The sequence below is a fragment of the Gobio gobio genome, assembly GCF_949357685.1.
Source record: "Gobio gobio genome assembly, chromosome: 23".
In the NCBI taxonomy this organism is placed as follows: domain Eukaryota; kingdom Metazoa; phylum Chordata; class Actinopteri; order Cypriniformes; family Gobionidae; genus Gobio; species Gobio gobio.
In genome coordinates, this window is record NC_137119.1 from 40,266,723 (window position 1) to 40,288,511 (window position 21,789).

Here is a 21,789-nt window from a genome sequence, read left to right on the forward strand (position 1 = left end):
GTATCACCCAAATATGTTCAACCTCTAAGACCTCTAACCTCGAACACTGCATGGTTCAAGTGACCCAATTCCGATTTTTCCCTCTCATGTGGCACAGATCGGATATGACATGTGAACGTGTAAGCAGGAAAAAAACGCATGAATTCCGCTATCCTCAGATCGGATTCAGGCCTCGCTCATATGTGGTAATACATCCGATATGATTCGGATACGTGCATTTACGCAAATTTACATGGCATTTACTGCGGTCAAATCGGATATTCCTCAGTAAATGCGAGTCGTACGTCATTGAAAAGGGACGGAGGTGAATGACGTCAACTCGAACTGTGATCACATGACACTTTTTCTCCGCCTTACGAGAGCAATGTTTTGCTGACCTATAAAGATGTGCGGAAAGCAAAACATTGAATAATCATTTCGTCTGCATCCATTGCATATCGCATATCGTTTTACTTCCTTTTCCGGGTCAGAACGTCTTGGGCTGTTTCGCCAGTGTATAGTGTAAATGCAAATATCGGATATGGGTCGCTTTTAAAAGATGATTTAAGCGGTTCGGATATAGTCAACCAATCAGTATTGTGCATCAAGACCTGTAGTGTAAATGCGGCCTAAGATGATAGTAAGCACGTATTGACAGGTAATGTCGAGATCACAAGCTCTACACAAGGAGGAAATATACAGGCCCAATTTGATTTGACTACCAATCTCAAGGCTAAAATATAACAATTATCCAAAGGCTTGCCGAAACACCAATCCATTTCTAAGCACTTCATCAGAGATATCAACTGGAAACATAACTGAAAGGAAAACTCCTGATTTAATCTGCAAGATCTTTGACAAGCTGTTGAAGTTCATCTACAGTCAGGTGACGGCCAAGCCTGCATTTATGAGTCCCAGAATTAAGGAAGTTTAAGACTCGTAATTTAAAGTCCCTAAAGTGCGTATGTGAAGTTTTAGCTCAAAATATCCCACAAATAATTTTTTATAGCATGTTAAAATTGCCACTTTTTAAGGGTGAGCAAAAACGTGCAGTTGTTGTGTGTGTCCCTTTAAATGCAAATGAGCTGCTGCTCCCGGCCACCTTTCAAGAAGAGGGCGGAGCTTCAAGAGCTCAGCTCTGATTACCTCACACAGACACACTGAAAATGTGCAAAACTGTTCAGCCTTTTATGTTCAAACCGGAGTCGGACAATGAAGAAGTGACAACATGTAGAACGAGACAGGACGTTTCTGAAGGGTTAGTTGATAAATCTATGAGTTAACTATCTTCAAGTCATTGATTTGCATATTCTGTCATGATAATCTATAAATCGCTGGTGTGGGAACTGTAAGATGCACAGAGTCAGAGAATATCTGCTGCATGAAGAGAGAACAGGTTTAGTTTAGTTTAATTACGGTTATAACTTATGTTGTCATCTTGATTTTATGACGTGCTATTGCATTTGTGTTTGTACTGTATTGCAATAAATGTGAAAGACGGATGGACAGCTTGAGCGACTCCCAAATGTGCTCGACTACACTCTTCCTCTTCTCAATATGGCCTTTGTTGCGTGTTCCCGGGGGCGGGGTTTATGTAAATGTGAGGGTTAGTGATGTCACCAACCCGTAGGGGTTGCACAGACTAGTTTACTAATCGACTTTAATGCCCTGCCATGACGCTTTAAGCTTGATGTCGACTAGTCGCTGGCCTATAGAGGGCGCAACAGGATAAGCCCTTTCCTGACACTCACGCTCTGTTTCCAGCAGTTAAAATGACAAATAGATTCGTACTCTGAGAGTTGCTCCATAAGAAATGCCATCTTGATGATTAAAACTGATCGGGAGGATGCACGTTTTAAACAGCTCGTGAAAGTCAATCGCCGTTCCTATCTAATGCACTGCTGCATTGTAACACACACACACATAGCTCGCACATCACGCAGAGATCGCGCGCCACACACAGAATCATTCAGTAGTGCAGAAATTTATTGTCAAAACTGTTCTGTGATTTATCAATAAAATAGCTTAGACACTGAAAGGTTCTAGCATATATTTCTTAGCAACTAAAACCCACAGCTTCACTATTAGTAGAGACGCTGCCAGGTAGAATTAATTCACATGCAAGCGCGCTCTCTCTCTCTGTCTCTCTCGGTCACTAATGCATTCATATAAATGTCATCTTTATTGTGCTACTTTATCTGTATCTGATACAGAACGAGCAGAAATCTGTGAGACAAATAACGACCCAAAGACAAAATAACTGATAAAAAAGCTGTTTTGTAGGAGCAATAACCTTGTGGGCAGCTCTGTGTCATATGCCATAGTTGTCCTGTGCACAAGAAAACCTGAGTTTGCGTCTCAGCTCAAGGTTCAGGCTTATTTGTTCTTTAACTCTTTCCCCGCCAGCGTTTTTGGGTCCAGCCACCGCCAGGGTTTTTGATCATTTTCACAAAAATGTAATGGCCCATATAATATTTTGTTGTATGAATATATGAGCATGCAATATATAAATGTTTTAATTTATTCTAGCTTCATGCATTCCTTTTTTATCAACACTTAAATGTGGGAAAGTTTCATAAAAAAGCAAAATTTTGAACAAAAAGCTGAGAAAATTATGTTTTTGTCAAAGACTACATCCAGATCAGATTCAGAGTGATGATCAAACACAGATGGAGTAGATGGAGTCCATCAACACCCCTAATGTTTGCACAGTCCTAGAGCTCGTCCTGGGTCGACATTTCATTCAGTAACATTAGGCAGTTTTGATTTATATGATGTTTAAAATTGATGCTCACGTTATTTTACATATGCATCTGCTTGCATATAATCTCTTGGTTTTTTTTGCGTCTTCTTCGCCTGTGTTTTGATCAGGAGAATCTGTACTCATTCAGAAGATGCGTAATAGCGCCCCCTAGCGTATAACAGTGAAAACACGGAAAATGCTATGTTTGGCGGGGAAGCGCTTTCTCACAAATAACGGAAAATTCTATGTTAGGCGGGGAAAGAGTTAATGACGACATCTTTCATCACATAAATGTCGACTTTAAAAAATCTGAAGTTGTTCAACCCTTACTAACCGGTGAATAAGCTTGTTGTAGTCCTTAAAAAGCGATTTCTGTAAAAGAGAATATCTCCCTTTGCTTTGAATGTTGAGCGTCATAACTCTGCAGATGTTGTTTATGCTCTAACAGCAACATTACACACTAACTAAAGTTAAAAAAGGGAAATCATAGTCAACCTCCCCTTTAAAAGACTTAGAGCGGTTTTAACTATGCATAAAGACTTCTGTGCTCTTTTCTGAAACATTTATTGAATACGGACAGGGATCAAGAACAAGAAGTCGAGTATCAGACACTCTCGACTACATCCTTTCTGTCTGAACTGAACATCACAAGCTGTACGATCGCTGTCAGCATCTCCTCAAACACAAAGTCTGACCACTTCCCCTCTAAGAAGGTCAGAAATGTATCAAATATTTAGCAGATGTGAGGACGCCGCTGGTTTCATAATGCACTGTGTTTTTGATATTGGCTCGGTTTCAAAGATGGAGCTGCGGTTTGATGTCAAGAGAACAGAGTAGACAGGATGTTTAGATGATGTGTATTTAGCTGGGTGTAACAGAGATTAGATATATATATATATTACAGTATATTGTGAACACTACAAATATCTAGTGATGTATCAATCATTTAAACCGATATTAAAAACAGATGGTTCATTAATAATTAATTAGGTAGATCTAATGTGTCGGATATATTTTATTCAGCGAGGATGCATTCAATTGATCAAAAGTAACAGTAAAGACATTTATGATTAGGGTTGGGCATCGAGAACCGGTTCCAACTTGGAACCGTTTAAAAAATAACGATGCCATTGGAATCGTTTAGAAATTTTGTTTTCGATTCCGATCATCGGTTCCAAACGCGCAAGTTTTCGGAAGTGCTTGCCGCGCCCGTTTGTTCTGTTGCAGCCATGGAGCACGGTTAGCGGCGCTCAAAAGTGTGGCTTTATTTCACTTAAAAAAAAAAAAAGCCTGGGTCGGCACAGTGCAACACATATGACAAACTTATTTCTTGCACGGGAGGATGCACTACACATATGTGGTGTATAAATTAACGAGTGTAGCGTGTTTGAAATGCTGCGCAGGTCTGTCCTCCTCGGGCAACCCTGCGCTAACCAACGTTATTATAGGGATAGTTCACCCTGAAATGAAAATAAAGCCTTCTTTTACTTACCCTGATGTTGTCCCAGTGCCCTATGTCCTATGACATTTAAAATACTGTTCCTGCACGCGCTCCTTCCTATTATGGCAGTGAATGGCGATCAGCTAAAACATTACAAAAATTAAACGAATGTATCACGCAACGATACAAGGAGACGCGCGCCATATGGAAAGTGTTCAGGGGGCACACTATAAGGTTTTGCCAGAAAGAAACCGTATTATTCAGTCAAAACACATGAGCTCTGCCGTTATTCTGAGCGCGCTCCTCTGTGTGCACTATGAGCCGTCAGCAGCCGCCGGCGCTCATGCCTACTATAATAACTCCCACTGTTGTCATTGCACCCACGATAAGCACACACAGACACACACACACATGTTGGGTTTTCATGTTTTATGGGGACTTTCCATAGGCGTAATGGTTTTTATACTGTACATACCGTATATTCTATCCCCCTACACTGCCCCTACCCCTAAACCTAACCATCACAGGAGACATTCTGCAATTTTACATTTTCAAAAAACATCACTTAGTCTGATTTATAAGATGTTTTCCTCATGGGGACCTAAAAATGTCCCCACAAGGATGAGGATTTCGGATATTGCTATCTTTGTGGGGACATTTGGTCCCCATAACGTGATGATTACCAGTCACACACACACACACACACACACACACACACACACACACACACACACACACACACACACACACACACACACACACACACACACACACACACACACACACACACACACACACACACACACACACACACACACACACACACACACACACACACACACACACACACACACACACACACACACACACACACACACACACACACACACACACACACACACACACACATAACCATTTTGAGAAATCAAGCTCAATAGAAAAAAAACGCGTCTTTTCTATAACGCATATGATAAGAAATAATACTAATAATATCCTTAAGTGAATATTGTGTACTGGTTGTCATGACAATATTGCACGAGGCTACTGCGGCTTGGAGTGCGCACACACAGGAATACGCGCATTTGAACAACAGCTGGGTGAGTAAAAGATGGCTTTATTTTCATTTCAGGGTGAACTAACATTATCCCACCTCGTCATAATCAGGTAAGTTATTGTAGTGTAATAACAAAGCCCTTGACCAAATTGCAAATTGTGGTGAACAACAACGTTACTGAAATTATTTTCCCCCCTCGTAGATAAATGTAGCTATACACAAATTGCCCACGCTAGTAGCAGTCCTAATATGACTGCTGTTAATGCTATTGTTAAAGGGTTAGTTCACCCAAAAATGAAAATTCTGTCATTAATATCTTACCCTCATGTCGTTCGACACCCGTCAGACCTCCGTTCATCTTCAGAACACAAATTAAGATATTTTAGTTGAAATCTGATGGCTCTGAAAGGCCTCCATTGGCTCAATGGCACTTTACACTCTCAAGACCCTTAAAAGGTACTAAAGACGTCGTTACAAAGTCCATCTCACTACAGTGGTTCTAAAATAACTTTATGAATCGGCGACAATAGTTTTTGTGCGCAAAAAAACCCTAAATAACGACTTACATAGTGATGACGATTTCAAAACACAGCATCATGAAGCTTTGAAGCGTTATGAATCAGTGAGTCGAATCATGATTCGGATCGCGTGTCAAACTGCTGAAATTTGGCGATTCAAACTGCTGATTCGACTCACTGATTCATAACGCTTCGAAGCTTCATGATGCTGTGTTTTGAAATCGTCATCACTATGTAAGTCGTTATTTAGAGTTTTTTTGCGCACAAAAACTATTGTCGCCGATTCATAAAGTTATTGTAGAACCACTGTAGTGAGATGGACTTTGTAACGACGTCTTTAGTACCTTTTAAGGGTCTTGAGAGTGTAAAGTGCCATTGAGCCAATGGAGGCCTTTCAGAGCCATCAGATTTCAGCTAAAATATCTTCATTTGTGTTCCGAAGACGAACGGAGGTCTTACGGGTGTCGAACGACATGAGGGTAAGTAATTAATGACAGAATTTTCATTTTTGGGTGAACTAACCCTTTAAGCCGGGACTCGGTGTGAAACTCCATTCACCTTTGCAGCAAAGCAAGTGAAAATGCCAGCGGAGAAAGTCCCAAAACTAAAACTCATTATTGAATCAAAATACAATTTTCCTCTGTGAAATGAGCCTGTGACATGTTGTGACTCCACCCCTCAAAGAATCGGAATCGAGAATCGAAAAGAACCGTAATCGAAACTAAGAATCGGAATCAGAATCGTTCAAATCAAAACGATGCCCAACCCTATTTATAATGTTACAAAAGATAAACGCTGTTCTTTTGAACTCGGTGGAAAGTCATTGTACTAAATCAAACTGACAGTGTCTTACCTCTCTACAGAAGCTGACGATATTTTCCCACAATTCCTTGGCCTCCCCCTCATCCGTGCGTCTGCGGGCCTCCACATGCATGCTCTCCCTGCGCTTGAGCGGTTTTCCTATTTTCCGCAGATTCAGGTACTGCTGCGGGGTGTGACACGCCGCGCAATGCTTCATCCTGCCTTCGTTCAGCAGCGTGCATGCGGGACACGTCCACTGACAGACGCTCTTGTCCAGCGGCGACGGGGACGCGACGGAGGAAGATGATGCTGAAGTAAAGGCACGCGAGTGGGAGTGCGGTTGTTTCCGAGAACAGGACGAGCAGTTGGACGGCTCTGAGAACCCGTGCAATTTGGACGATCCGCAGGCCGTGCAGTGGCCCGTGCCCGTCGGATTGCGCAACGTACATTTGGAGCACGCCCAAGAGCTGAAGTCCGGACTGGATGGCGACGCCGGCGTGAATCGCACAGACTCGCCCAGCACGTCAATGACATCGCCACCCGAACCCGGCCTCGACCCTCGACATGCGTCGCAACGGCCCGCAGATGACGAAGGAGGAGCTGTAGGGGCGGAGCATCCGGGGCACTTCCAAGAGGGCGGAGATGTGACTGGAGGGGCGGGGTTGTTAGGCTCCTCCTCCTCCAGCACACTGAGGCGCTTAAGTGGGTAATTGTCTGATGGTGGGAGGGGCTTAGATTTGTTAGGCGGGCAGGTTGAGGGTGATGTTGGTGAGGGGGCGGGGTTTGGAGGACGTCCAGGGGGCGGGACTTCCCTCCGGCTTCGAGGCACGGGGTTATTCTGAAGCGAGGACAGGGCAGGGGGCAGAAACGGGATGGGGGGCGGAGACGGGGTTTCTGAAGGTACTTGGGGAGGGGAATCTTCGGTCAGATCAATGAGAAGTGGAGCGGATGCTCCCGCTGTTTGTGTGGGAAACCCTGCCACAGGTGTACGCACTTCTGGGACCACTAGCGCTTCGGGAGGGATTTTCGGTAAGGAGAGTTTTCTTGGACCACCACATGCGGAGCATGACAACGCCACCGGGGTGTTCACTAAAGTACAACGAGGACACGCCCACTCCCCCCCCGGCACCTCCCCAATCACAGACACCTCCCCATTGGACTCCGCACACCGGGACTCCCCATTGGCTACCTGCCCTTTGGCTTCAGGGCTGGAGACGGGGTCTACGGGGGTGGGCGGGGCCTGCTTGGGTGCAATGGGTCCGTTGGCCGTAACTGGAGCGGCTCCGCACACAGAACATGAGCCTAATCCATGGTGATTGGTCAGGGTGCAGCGTGGGCAGGACCAGCGAGGTTCCTCAGCACTGCTGAGGCGCAGAATGTGGTTCAAATCCGGCTTCTGCCGGGGAGCTTCACAAATGGAGCAGCGCAAGGAACCGCTGGAGTTAAGAAATGTGCAGCGTCCGCATGACCAATCAGAATTCCTCACAACTGCTGCCATCGAACCAGGAGAATGAGAGTGACTAAAAGAGAAAGAGGAAAAAAAAAAATCAATTAACATTAATAGTTGGATAATATAAATGCATAATTAAGGCTAAAGATCAACCAAAGATGAATAAGATTAAATCAAAAGGAGACAATATCTCAGATATATTAAAGGAACACTCCACTTTTTTTTTTTTTTAAATAGGCTCATTTTACAAGTCCCCTAGAGTTAAATAGTTGAGTTTTACCGTTTTTTAATCCATTTAGCCGATCTTTGTATCTGGCACTTTTAGCATAGCTTAGCACACATCATTGATTGTAATCAGTCCATGAGCATCTCATTCAAAAAATGACCAAAGACACTTTCAATATTTTTCCTATTTAAAACTTGACTCTTCTACAGTTACATCGTGTGCTAAGACAAACTGAAAATGAAAAGTTGCGATTTTCTACACCTATATGGCTAGGAACTACTTTCTCATTCCTGCGTAATAGTCGCGGATCTTCGCGGCCGTACCATGGCTGCATCGGCGCAATGATTGGTTGGTATTCTGTGAAACATGGTGGTAGTTACACCTTCGACTTACTATCACAGCGCTTTACAACACACACAACCATGGCTAATCACACAGCTAAATCCACAACACAATTTGCCGGCTGCAAGCCTGAAACTTTCTCTGCAACTACACGAACTTAGTGCCGGTCACATTGAAAGTTCCCTAGCTGGGGCTACTTTCAGGCGCTGCGTAATATCATTGCGCCGCTGCAGCCATGGTACACCCGCGAAGATCTGCAACTATTACGCAGGAATGAGAAAGTAGTTCCTAGCCATATAGGTGTAGAAAAACGCAACTTTTCATTTTCAGTTGGTCTTAGCACACGATGTTACCGTAGAAGAGTCACGTTTTAAATATGACAAATATTGAAAGTGTCTTTGGTCATTTTTTGAATGAGATGCTAATGGACTAATCAGAATCAATGATGTATGCTAAGCTATGCTAAAAGTGCCAGATACAAAGATCGGCTGAATGGATTCAAAAACGGTAAAACTCAACTATTTAACTCTAGGGGACTTGTAAAATGAGCCTATTAAAAAAAAAAAAAAAGAAAGAGTAGTGTTCCTTTAAGAACAGGCAAACCATGAGCACGTTTTGAACACAACTGTGTTTTATATACTGTTGGTCTTTGGGTCGGTTCCCTGTGAGCATGCAGAGACATTTGGCCCCGAGTCTCCAGAAGCCATCGCACACACACAGTAAGACATTTGTACTGCGAGTCACAGTCATTAGCACTGGTCAAACAGAACTGGCCCTCATCCCGATCCTCACTGCGTATGTGTGTGTGTGTGTGTGTATTATATGACTCAGTACTGATACTAACTGTCGGCTCAAGGAGGATCACACTGATAAATAATGCAAAGAATCAAAGCTTGTGTAAGTATCCGAGCCAATGTGTGCAAGACAGACTTCAGCGTTCACAAACCAGAGCATGGGTGTGTTCTGTGACCTATTAACACAGCTGGAAAGAAGGGAATTATTGGCGGAAATAGTTTATTCCGAGTATGCAATATAACAGCATTCCAACTGCATCATGCTTTTGGCTTCAGGCTGATGAGCATCATGTAGGAACAATGCTGAGCAGAATCCATTAAAAACACTCATATTTGAGTCACATAAGGCAATCTGGGACAGATGAAATCTGAGGCGAGGAAACACCTCTCATTGCGCAAACGAGGAAAGGACATACGAGGTGAGAGAGCCATCAGAATTCATAGAACAATCCATTTTTATGAATTAATATGGACGTGTGCACTCAGGCTTGACGTGTGCTATATAGAGGAGACGATAACGGGCGAGCTGTCATACCTTTTCTCCAGATATTATATTTCTCAGCGCAAGTACATTTCTATAGACACAAACCTTGACGCCTCAGCTAAAAAATAGTGATTGTATTTGCAGAATTATTGAGCTGGAAAACACACACACACACAGTTCATCGAACACACAATGGCAGGGCATGTTGTCACAAAGGAACCTGCTAATAAACATCAATTATTTTTCAGCAATGAATGAGTTAACAAAAATATGAAAGGTAACACTGAAATATCAAACTATTGTTTTGGCTGATACATAATAACACAATTAAAGTTAATTGCTCCAACCTTATTCATGAAAACAAATTTCCCCAAACAAACCAGGAATTTTTTGTTTAGAGGACATCATTTTGAAAGCAAACATCCTAAAGCATACTGACATATTAAACAACTGTGTGTGTGTGTGTGTGTGTCGGAGTAAGAGAGAGTTTATTCTGAATTGTGATTGGTTGAGGTGATTGGAGCTTGTTGCTATGGGAATAAATCCTCAGTAAAGCCTCCGAGAGCAGCAACTCACTATTCTACCACCGATAAAACACTCAGGAAACATCCTGATAATGATCAACACACACACACACACACACACACACACACTAGAGGCACTCAGGCGGAGTACATGTCACACTGGGACACTCTACAGCACTTGTGTCTCAAGGTGTCAAAGGTCACGACAAAGGTGAAGTGTGTTTTGATATTGCACAACTTGACCTCAGACAAACTTTATGATGAAAAGTAGATGAAAATGTGACACCTATAATTCAAAACAATACTGTTTACTTGCATTTACTCAGTAAATCAGTATGTATGTATTTAGGTGTGTATATATATATATATATTAGGGCTGTCAAAAGATTAATCGCGATTAATCGCATCCAAAATAAAAGTTTGTGTTTACATAATATATGTGTGTGTGTGTACTCTGTTAATTATTATTTATATATAAATACACACACATTCATGTATATATTTAAGAAATATTTGCATGTATATACATTTATATAATCTATAATACATGTATATTTATATATTTTATATATAAAAATATATTTTTTTCTTAAATGTATACATGCTTGTGTGTGTATTTATATATAAATAGTAATTAAAAGAGTACACACACATATTTTGTAAACGCAAACTTTTATTTTGGATGCGATTAATCGCGATTAATCGTTTGACAGCCCTAATATATATATATATATATATCTGTTAATTCGTTTAATTACCTATTTGCCTGATTTTGACATTAAATAGCCTTAGACATAAATATATAGGCATCAGCATAACCAATTAAAAACTATTACAATTTTTATTTATATTTAACGGCATAACCAAAAATATAAACCATATAAAACCATATTTTTGGTTATGCCGATAAATAAAAATTGTTTTAAATCGTTTGACAGCATATATATATATATGATAATTATAATGATATTATGATATAATATGTATGCATTTAAACACGTTAAAAATGAGTACAACAAATGTGAGAAATATCTACTAGTCTAAATAAACGAATCAACCTCACTAATCCACTAGTTGACCATCATGGCCCCATCAGACACATGAAGTTTAAAAATACATTAGAAGTAAATCAGTAAATATGTAGAGAGCAAATATGAGTCTGAACACACAGAGCGGCTCACAATTTGACGCTGGAGGAAACACATCACAAAGTGCTTGTGAAGCTTCCTGGATTCTGTTAACACAAGAAATCCTTTAGAAAACCAACACAAGGACATGTCGAGTTCCTGCACTGCTCAATCCTTATAAAAATAATATGACAGAACTGTTTTAACAGTGAGAATAATTTATAATGGTCTCGTCCTGCACCATGTGACTCCAGCTGAAAGCGTGTTACTTCTGAAAGACTCTTGTTCGAGTCTGTCTGTGGCGTGGCAGTTGTTAAAAAGGTTGGTGACAGGCGTTTGTTTTACTCCTCGAACTTTTGGAAATGAACAGCCGCGTAGCAGATGGTGCTGCAGAAAAAAATGACATATCTCCAAGCCTGACAGCTGAACCGCTGTTTTCTTTAACCCGGTTAAATATTCTACACAAGCATTTTATTTTTTTTCCCTTAGGTTCACTAATAATGATAGCTATCCCCATAATTTTATGACCGTTTTCCACCCTCTCTCTGAGCCTTTAAATAGACTTTTCAATATTTTACATTGGTTGCTTTTTATGTAAATGACTTGGATTACGACTGGCTGATCTCAAATGTGCTGTAATGTCATTTATCAATCCCATTACTTTCTTCTGTTCATGAAACAAAATCATTTTAAGCAGAATTACCTGTCTGTTGGCATAAAAAATTAATAAAGCTTCAAAAATGACATAAAAGCACCATAAATTATGAAAGAAATAACACATGATATATTAAGTTTTCTGATCGCTTTGTATGAGGAACAGACCTAGATTTAAAGGAGTCCTATTATAAACCTTTTTACAAGATGTAAAATAAGTCTCTGATGTGTGTGTGTGAATTTTTAGCTCAAAATACCCCATAGATATTTTTTATAGAATTTTCACTTTTTGAGGGTGAGCAAAAACGTGCAGTTGTTGTGTGTGTCCCTTTAAATGCAAATTAGCTGCTGCTCCCGGCCACCTTTCAAGAAGAGGGCGGAGCTTCAAGAGCTCAGCTCTGATTACCTCACACAGACACACTGAAAATGTCCAAAACTGTTCAGCCATTTATGTTCAAACCGGAGTCGGACAATGAAGAAGTGACAACATGTAGAACGAGACAGGACGTTTCTGAAGGGTTAGTTGATGAATTTATGAGTTAACTATCTTCAAGTCATTGATTTGCATATTCTGTCATGATATTCTATAAATCGCTTGTGTGGGAACTGTAAGATGCACAGAGTCAGAGAATATCTGCTGCATGAAGAGAGAACAGGTATAAATTTAATTACGGTTATAACTTATGTTGTTATCTTGATTTTATGACGTTCTATTGCATTTGTGTTTGTACTGTATTGCAATAAATGTGAAAGACGGATGGACAGCTTGAGCGACTCCAAAAGTACTCGACTACACTCTTCCTCTTCTCAACATGGCCTTTGTTGCGTGTTCCCGGGGGCGGGGTTTATGTAAATTTTAGGGTTAGTGATGTCACTAACCCAGGAAGAAGCTCATTGTAGACCCTACCAGCCGTTTGTTTTAGTCCTTAAAAAGCGATTTCTAAAGTTAAAAAAGTGAAATCATTATCAACCACCACTTTAAGTCATTCTAATCTATAATATTTGCCCTCTGCCTTAGCTATTATCATGTCCTTTCAAATATGCCGACTCAAGATGTTTATAACAAGACATGCAAGAACCAATGATGTTTTGATGATGACAAACCTTGCAAAATGCATCTTTAAAATTTATTTGATTATGAATGCTAATTTTGGAGCTTCACTGTAGGCAAAAGAGCAACAACCTACTATACGGTACGCCTTCTTTAAGAAATTCTCACAGGTTTGGAACAACATGAGGGTGAATAAATGACTGGATTATCATTTTTTAATGAACTTTCTCTTTAAATGAGCATTAGCACCTCAGCGGCTCTTTTAAAGACGCATGCCTTCTGATGATTCAGCTCCAGCATCAATAACTCAACATGCGATGCAAACATGCTTAACGTCTACGTAACAGAGAAAAATATCAAAGATGTGCGTTATCAACACGCACGCACGCACGCACACACACACACACACGTGAAACCTCACAGGCTCACGGGGTGCCCCTGGCAAACAGTGGTAAAGGGAAAGTCCTCTAGTAAAAAGATGCCTTCGCTGCCATCTGCTAAGACCAGACCATCTGCTTATCAAACACACACACACACACACATTCAGAATCTGTCCAAGACTTTTCAGCATAACACTGTGTTGACACACACTAAACATCACCCTACTGCACTACTGTACAGAAGTTTGGGGTTGATTAGAAGTCTCTTCTGCTCCCCAAGGCTGCATTTATTTGATCAGAAATACAGTAAAAACAGTGAAATATTATTACAATTTACAGTTTTCTATGTGAATATATAGTAAAATGTAATTTATTCCAGTGATCAAATCTGACTTTATCATCATTTCTCCAGTCTTTAGTGTCACATGACCCTTCAGAAATCCTAATAATATGATATACTTCTCGAGAAACATGTATGATTATTATCAATGCTAAAAACAGTTGTGCTGCTTCACGTTTGTGGAGATTAATGGTTCAATGACAAATAAAAAAAATAATACTTTTTTTAAGATAAAAAATAAATAAGTTTAAGCAAACGAGTTTTTTTTAAATGCCTTTTTATGTCCAAAAATGTATGGTGTTGATATATATTGTTTTAACAGCTTTTAAGACAGCATTAATTCATTATTAAACAAGATTTCTGATTTTACCACCCAGAAAATGTCAGGTGGTGCGACCATACATTCAAAATAATATACAATATACATATGAATTATTGTAAAATGCATATCACATAGTAAATTCCCTTTCCCTTTTCTATGTATTGCCCTTTTAGTCTAGACTGGGTTAACCCAGCCTGATCTGCTGGCGATTTGATTTCGCCCGGCAATTCAGTCTGGAAACCCGTACATTCATTTTTACTGCTTCTGTTACACTTTTGCGGGAACCAATCACAGACTGGCTTATCCACCTGGCCCATTATTCGCCGGTTTAACACGATGACGGATAGAGAAGCGATGGGTCGTTGCCCGTTGATCACGCCTCTTGTGGTCTGATTGGTTGAAGGACTATCCAATCGCGTACAAAGTCATTTGAATTATGCTCGTTTATCATGCCTCTTGTGGTCTGATTGGTTGAAGGACTATCCAATTGCGTACAGAGTAATTTAATTTATGCACGTTTATGCTCGCGTGTGCAGTAGAAAATACAGAGCTGACTCCCCAGACCAATGTTCAATCTTAAATTGAGCTTTTAGTCCAATTCACGGACACTTTTCTATGTGTTCAGAACACCATTTTCCATAAGGAGTTTCTTTTATTATTATAATTTTTTTTTTAATACATTATATAATGGCTTACATTTATATTTCTTACTTCATTTTGCAATTGCAGAGGGAATTGATACTTTTAAATGTAAATTTGCTGGTCGCACCACCTGACATTTTAGGTCTTTGAAACACCACAACTCAGAAAGTCAATTGAATTTTAAAAAATGTAAAGAGTATCTTATAAAGGAAGCCATTGTAGATCAATTTGATATGTGAAATGTATTTATAAATTTTTTTGGGGGGAAAATAATGAATTCGGACACAAAAAATACATGTCATTGACCCTAATACAAAATATTATATTATTATAATATTTTGTAATATTATAAGTCTTTATTGTCACTTTTGATAAATGTAATGCATCCTTGCTGAATAAAAGTATTCATTAACTAAAAAAAACAAACAAACCCAGACCTTTGAACGGTAGTACAAAATGCACCAACAACAACCCAGAATGCAGAAGGGCCACCTCAAGCCTAATTTAACTCCATAACACATTTCCAAATGAAATAAATACAGGGCGGGAATATTAATCAGGAAATTAATGGATGGATGGCGTAAAGTGGGCAAACATTTTCATCAGAATAGCGCGCACATTTAAAATGTTTGCAAAAAGGGAAATGCTGTTTGAATGCATATACAATTTGAATATAAAATTTTTAGTTTTAAAGCTACACTGTGTAACTTTTTTAGTTTATTCTTAGCTAAAAACACTTAGTTCTTTCAAAAATATATGTGCTCATTAATGTATATTTACTTCTTTCAAGTAATAAAGTATTCTCGTAAGTTTATAATATGCCATTGAAAATACATACGGGTGAGGGGTTCAAATGCGGGTCGCCATGTTGCCCCTCCATCTTGAAAGTACATTAGCCAAAGAGGGACATACCCGTAAATTCAAGCTTCGCCTTTGGCGTTTTAACACTCGATGGCACCGTGTTGAATGTGGACGAGGTCGAACTGGAAGCCATGTTAATCTTGGACTAAATCGGCCACCGTAGGAGTTAAAACGAAATCGGAATTGAGAGGAACAGAAATTGATATTCACTGGATGGTCATATAACTTTTCACCACTAGATGGGGGAAAATATCACACAGTGTAGCTTTAACATAAAATGTGACGCATATTTTTAAAGGGTTAGTTCACCCAAAAATGAAAATTCTGTCATTAATATCTTACCCTCATGTCGTTCGACACCCGTCAGACCTCCGTTCATCTTCGGAACAGAAATGAAGATATTTTAGTTGAAATCTGATGGCTCTGAAAGGCCTCCATTGGCTCAATGGCACGGTTCATTCTCAAGACCCTTAAAAGCTACTAAAGACGTCGTTACAAAGTCCATCTCACTACAGTGGTTCTAAAATAACTTTATGAATCGGCGAGAATAGTTTTTGTGCGCAAAAAAACCCTAAATAACGACTTACATAGTGATGACGATTTCAAAACACAGCATCATGAAGCTTCGAAGCGTTATGAATCAGTGAGTCGAATCATGATTCGGATCGCGTGTCAAACCGCCAAACTGCTGAAATTTGGCGATTCAAACTGCTGAATCGACTCAGTGATTCATAACGCTTCGAAGCTTCATGAGGCCGTGTTTTGAAATCGTCATCACTATGTAAGTCGTTATTTAGGGTTTTTTTGCGCACAAAAACTATTGTCGCCGATTCATAAAGTTATTTTAGAACCACTGTAGTGAGATGGACTTTGTAACGACGTCTTTAGTGCCTTTTATGGGTCTTGAGAGTGTAAAGTGCCATTGAGCCAATGGAGGCCTTTCAGAGCCATCAGATTTCAACTAAAATATCTTCATTTGTGTTCCGAAGATGAACGGAGGTCTTACGGGTGTCGAACGACATGAGGGTAAGATATTAATGACAGAATTTTCATTTTTGGGTGAACTAACCCTTTAAGTCATGCATAAATAAAACAGGTCAGATTTCTGCGATAAAAAAGTTTACTAATTACAATCACGCATTTATACAGATGGCTTAGAATCAGCATAATTAAAAATAAAGTTAAATCTGTGTAATCCAAATGGATTGCAATTTTGGGCCTAAATATTTTTGCCGAGTGTGTATTGGGAAAGTCGCGTTGACCGTAAATCACCGGATGAGGTGAGGTCTGCGCATGCATGCGTTTACCTGCGTTCTCGGTGTGGGATAGGCTGCTGTTGCTGCTGTTGGCGCGTGATGAACGTGGTTCCCCACACCGGACTGCTGTGGCTGGTCCTGAGCCAGCCCATCGGAGCGGCCGCGGGGAACGGAGCCGAGCCGAACCCGTGATCTGATTCTCTGTCCGTGGTCAGAGACGACGCAGAACTCCCCATTGCCACGACAGCGAGCAACTTCTCAACACACACACTGCGTCCCTCTGCTTGTCTTTCACACACATAAATACACACAAACGCAAAGGTTCTGAATCTCAGTTTGGCGGGTCCATCTCCTCTAGTCAACACCAGGACGTGTTTGTGATCGACGGCAGCCAAAATGTTCACAGGATCCACGGCTGGCGTTTCCCAAAGGTCTGCGAGGGCCACGGGGCCCTTCAGCTCAACGGGCCCGATGTCTCGAAGCTTCAGGTGACGTTTAACCTGCCGTAACCTCGCCTGAGAGGAAGGACGACACCTCAGGGATGGCAGTGCAATACATCACTGAAGCACTAGAGAGGAAAACACAGCTTTAAAAGAGGAACTTTGATGCCGACAGAAAGTTTCCAGCCTCCATTGGAGCGCCGCGCCGCGCGCGTCCCGTCTTGTTTTTCTATGCGTCTGCTTGAGTCACGGCGCAGTCCCTCTAATCATGTTCTGCTCTCTCTCTCTCTCTCTCTCTCTGTCTGTGGCTCATCTTTCCGCAGCTGTCACCGGGATTACGATGCGTCACATTTCATCCAGCCTGCAGAAGCAAATATTCCTTTCATCGCAAACAAACATCAGCGTCCAGAGAACAAGCATACGAGTCTGTGTGCATGCGAGGGTGTTTCCTGCGCATGCATTTGATCCGGGAAGCATGCGAAGGCGAATTTTAAAAACAACACCACACAATGTATAGTACAGCCTATTAAATACACTTTTGAAGAGGTTAACTAGTATAAAAAAAGCAATCTTAAACAGAATTAAAAAAAAATAAAAGGTACTATTTATGGCCAATATGACTGATATAATGAGTCTATATGGTTTTGCATGCTTACAAAATAATTTTGCATTTTATATTTACAATTAGGCACTGTTTTAACGTTCAGCGGAAAGGATGGATAACTTTATAAAGATTAAAAAGTGTCGTTTTAGCATCTAATTCTGACCAATATGATCTGCCAATATATTGTGCATTCCTATTAAGTGTATGGATGAAAACAATATAACATATCCAACCGTGCATGCAAGCATGTGTGTGTGTGTGTGTGTGTGTGTGTGTGTGTCTCTGGACTCGGGGTTCTGACCCAGGGGAGGCCCGCGGCGGGTCGGGCTGCAGGTGCTGCAGTGAATGTCCTCCTGCGCGTGTAAGATCCAGCTGCTCGTCTCATCTAAAGCTCATGCAGATGTTTATAACGTGACAGCGTTGGCTGTGAAGGTTCTCATCTGTCTCTCCGGGCACCCGAGTATCAAGTTTGACACTCAGATCGTGACTATGAATATTTAACGGCGCAGAGAGGCTCGGGTGAGGTGCAGTGGTCTCGGGCCCGGTGAGGAAAGGAGCGCTCCGGTTCCGCCGGTTCTCCGGGGTCTTAACTGCGGTCCAGCATCGAAAGCATCCGGATGGATGATACAGACAAATCCCTGCGGCTAAAACGCTCGCGCCCGGATGTGCGGTTCCGTGAGCCAGTTCGGTCACTCATGATTCGGCTGGAGCGGATGATGCCGCCGCCGCATAAACACACACCGCCAGCCGCCAAACTGCAGCGGTGCCTTCATGCATCTCCTCGCGGGACTCATGGTGACAGCATGCGTGCGTCTAAAGCGCAGTTTGATGCTGCGGTTATTTTGATTCGGTTCCTAATTCAGCCTGTTTCTCTCCAGCACGCGCAGATGCGCGAGGATTACGGCGAGTCAGCAGCGCGCATGCGCAGATTCAACGCTCAGGCTCTGCTAAAGGATTCAGAATCTCTTGCATGTGTCATAAATGTACACTAATAATCTAGATTATAAGTGGGTGAATGTCATGAACGTTTCTGGGTTCTAGAAGAAGAAATAACTCATATATATATATATAAATAAATAAAAATATAGAATATATATTTTTGGACAATTAAAATGAATGTCCAGACAAAATGTCTTAAAGTGAACAACTTTAGATGTGGAGGTAATCCGTGTATCTTTTGTTAGTATGTGATGCATTGGAAATCTGCCATTTTATTTCTATATTTTGAGATAGGGCTGTCAAACAATGAATGGCGATTAAATCATTCATCGCATCCAAAATAAAATTTTGTGTTTACATAATGTGTGTGTGTGTACTGTGTATAATTAGTATGTACATATAGACCTAAATACACACACACACACACACACACACACACACACACACACACACACACACACACACACACACGCATGTATATATTTAAGAAAAATTTGTTATATTTATATATAATTTTGTTATAGAAAATATTTACATTTATATATATAATATAAATGATCCAATGAGATACAACTATTTGAAAATCTGGAATCTGAGGGTGCAAAAAAATCTAAATATTGAGAAAATTGTATATATATATTATATATATATATATATATATATATATATATATATATATATATATATATATATATATATATATATATTTACAGTAGGAAATTTACAAAATATATTCATACATTCAAATATATTCATATATTCATGCCACAAATTCACCCGTGCGACTTATGACTGGTTTTGTGGTCCAGGGTGACATATATTGTTTTTATGTAATGTATGTTTATGTAAACACAAACTTTTATTTTGGATGCGATTAATCTTTTAACAGCCCTAAAAGAAACAGCCATAAAAACTCCAGATCAGTGCATTATTAAATGAGAAGGTAAACGCAAACGGCAGTGCAATATGTACAGAATGTGGAAAAACTCTTAATGTTCCTGATATTGTTAATTTACTAAATATTCCTAATGCAAACTTCAAAAAATGTCCTAAAAACTGGGGCTGTGACCGAAGACTTTATGCATTCAGCGAGCAATGCATTAATCATAGCAATACCATCAAGGTTAGAGCAGTAGGCCAATGAATGTGTGTTCAGTTGGCGTGTTCAATGCAAACGATGTTCTTGCGCTTTCGCAATACCTCAGCTCATAAAACCAGTCGGACAAGATCTAATGTACGCAAGCACACACACACAAACACGATTCTTGTGGGGTTAGAGAGTCGAAGTGTGAATCTACTCATTGAAACCACAAAAGACTTCGTGTTAACTGTGACAAAACATGCTCACATATTTATCCAAGACATGTGACACTGACAACTGCGGATTCGTGAGAAAATTAGTCACTGTATGGAAACACCCACACCTTTACCTTTACTCATACCACACACTTCTGATAGAAAGCTGTACTGACGCTCTACACTTAAAGGCATTTATAAAAGCTCAAAAACATTATTTGAGCATTTCAAATGCAAGTAGAGTTTCACACACACTACAGTAACACCTGTTACACTGTATTCAAAGCCAGCTGACCCATAAGAGACAGATTGCTTGATAAATCCAGAGATCAACTCAAACTGCACTTCAATAGTCTTTCTAATAGGATATAACCTGACATGACATGAAGTGAGAAGAAAACAGAACTGAGGACAGGGAGTGAAAGACATTCAGTCTGAATGAGGAAGACCGTGTCTATTATTCAAGATGAGCATTTTCCAAAGTGATTCACAACACACACACACACACACACACACACACACTAAATTCAGCTTTACAGTTTGTTGTTTTCACAGCACTGATAAAAACACATTTCCATTTATCAGAATTCACTTCCTACTTCAGATGCATCCATTAACCAGCACTTAAACCAGAGCCTAAACTGTGTCAAACCACATCTTAAACTATTACAAAACCAGTTCTTTCACTGACAGAATGTTACATTGAATCCCTTCGCCAGGGAAGTTGAACAGAAACGATACAGTGTAACATTTGATTTGACTGTCGCTCGAGATGTTATTAAAGAGACAGAATCCGCCAAAACACACACATTTACATCAAATAACCTACAGCTTGACACGTGATGTTTGTTATGATGTTATTATCTATTTAATCTGTGTTTAGAAAAGTGATCTTACTCGTGAAGCACAGGCAGACACCGATGGACCGATCTGATCTTGTCTTCCTTGATTTGCCCGTTTAACTTTCCCTTCTTTGGACGGGAATGAGCTATTTATTCCCAAAAACCTTCATAAATACGCGTCTTCGCTCTCCACGAGCTGCTTTTTCCGCCGATCCATGCTCGTTTTGTGGATAGGTTGATGTGTGATCTGGCTGGTTTGATCTACTGCATTAATCTCGCAGGGTTCCTCATGCTCTATGGTAATAATCACAAGAAACAGATCACTACGCAATCGCCGTAAATCCGCGCTCGATCGCGGCGCTGCGCTGGTCAGATTGCGCAACTCGCGTTCGGAATACGGATTTCTGAAACTCGTTTCCCAAAATGCCTTGTGTGTATTGGAGAGAAAGGTAACATTCTTATTGGACCGCGAATGTTGTCGGCCAGTAAGTGTTTCCTAGGATACGCACAGGGTTAATCCTACAGGGGGCGCTCGGCGGCCCAGAAAATTTTTAATTCTCGTTGAGACGTTGAGAGACGCATTCAAATCCCACGGCGGTTTTTTTTTTTGTAGATTTTTAAATCTACTAATTTTATTTAAAAATGTAATCTGAAATGTAAATAGGCAGTGTCTATAAAA

At 40.5% G+C, this 21,789-nt stretch overlaps 1 protein-coding gene across 3 annotated transcripts in view; it reads right to left on the minus strand.

Annotated features, from left to right (window-relative positions):
• The window catches only part of capn15 (calpain 15), a 43,644-nt gene extending 22,233 nt beyond the window's left edge, over positions 1-21,411 (minus strand). Inside the window, exons 1-2 of one of the 3 annotated variants that reach the window (XR_013815676.1) lie at positions 17,041-17,338; positions 6,589-8,056 (exon numbers count right to left, since the gene is read on the minus strand). Coding sequence is in view for 2 of the 3 variants with exons in the window: in XM_079806342.1 (XP_079662468.1) it covers positions 6,589-8,056; positions 17,041-17,225 (1,653 nt within the window). In the remaining variant the exon portion in view is untranslated. Of the gene's footprint in view, positions 1-6,588; positions 8,057-17,040; positions 17,668-21,165 lie in introns of those variants that run through there. The other 2 variants (XM_079806343.1, XM_079806342.1) reach the window with 2 other exon arrangements.
• Positions 21,412-21,789: the final 378 nt, after the last annotated feature.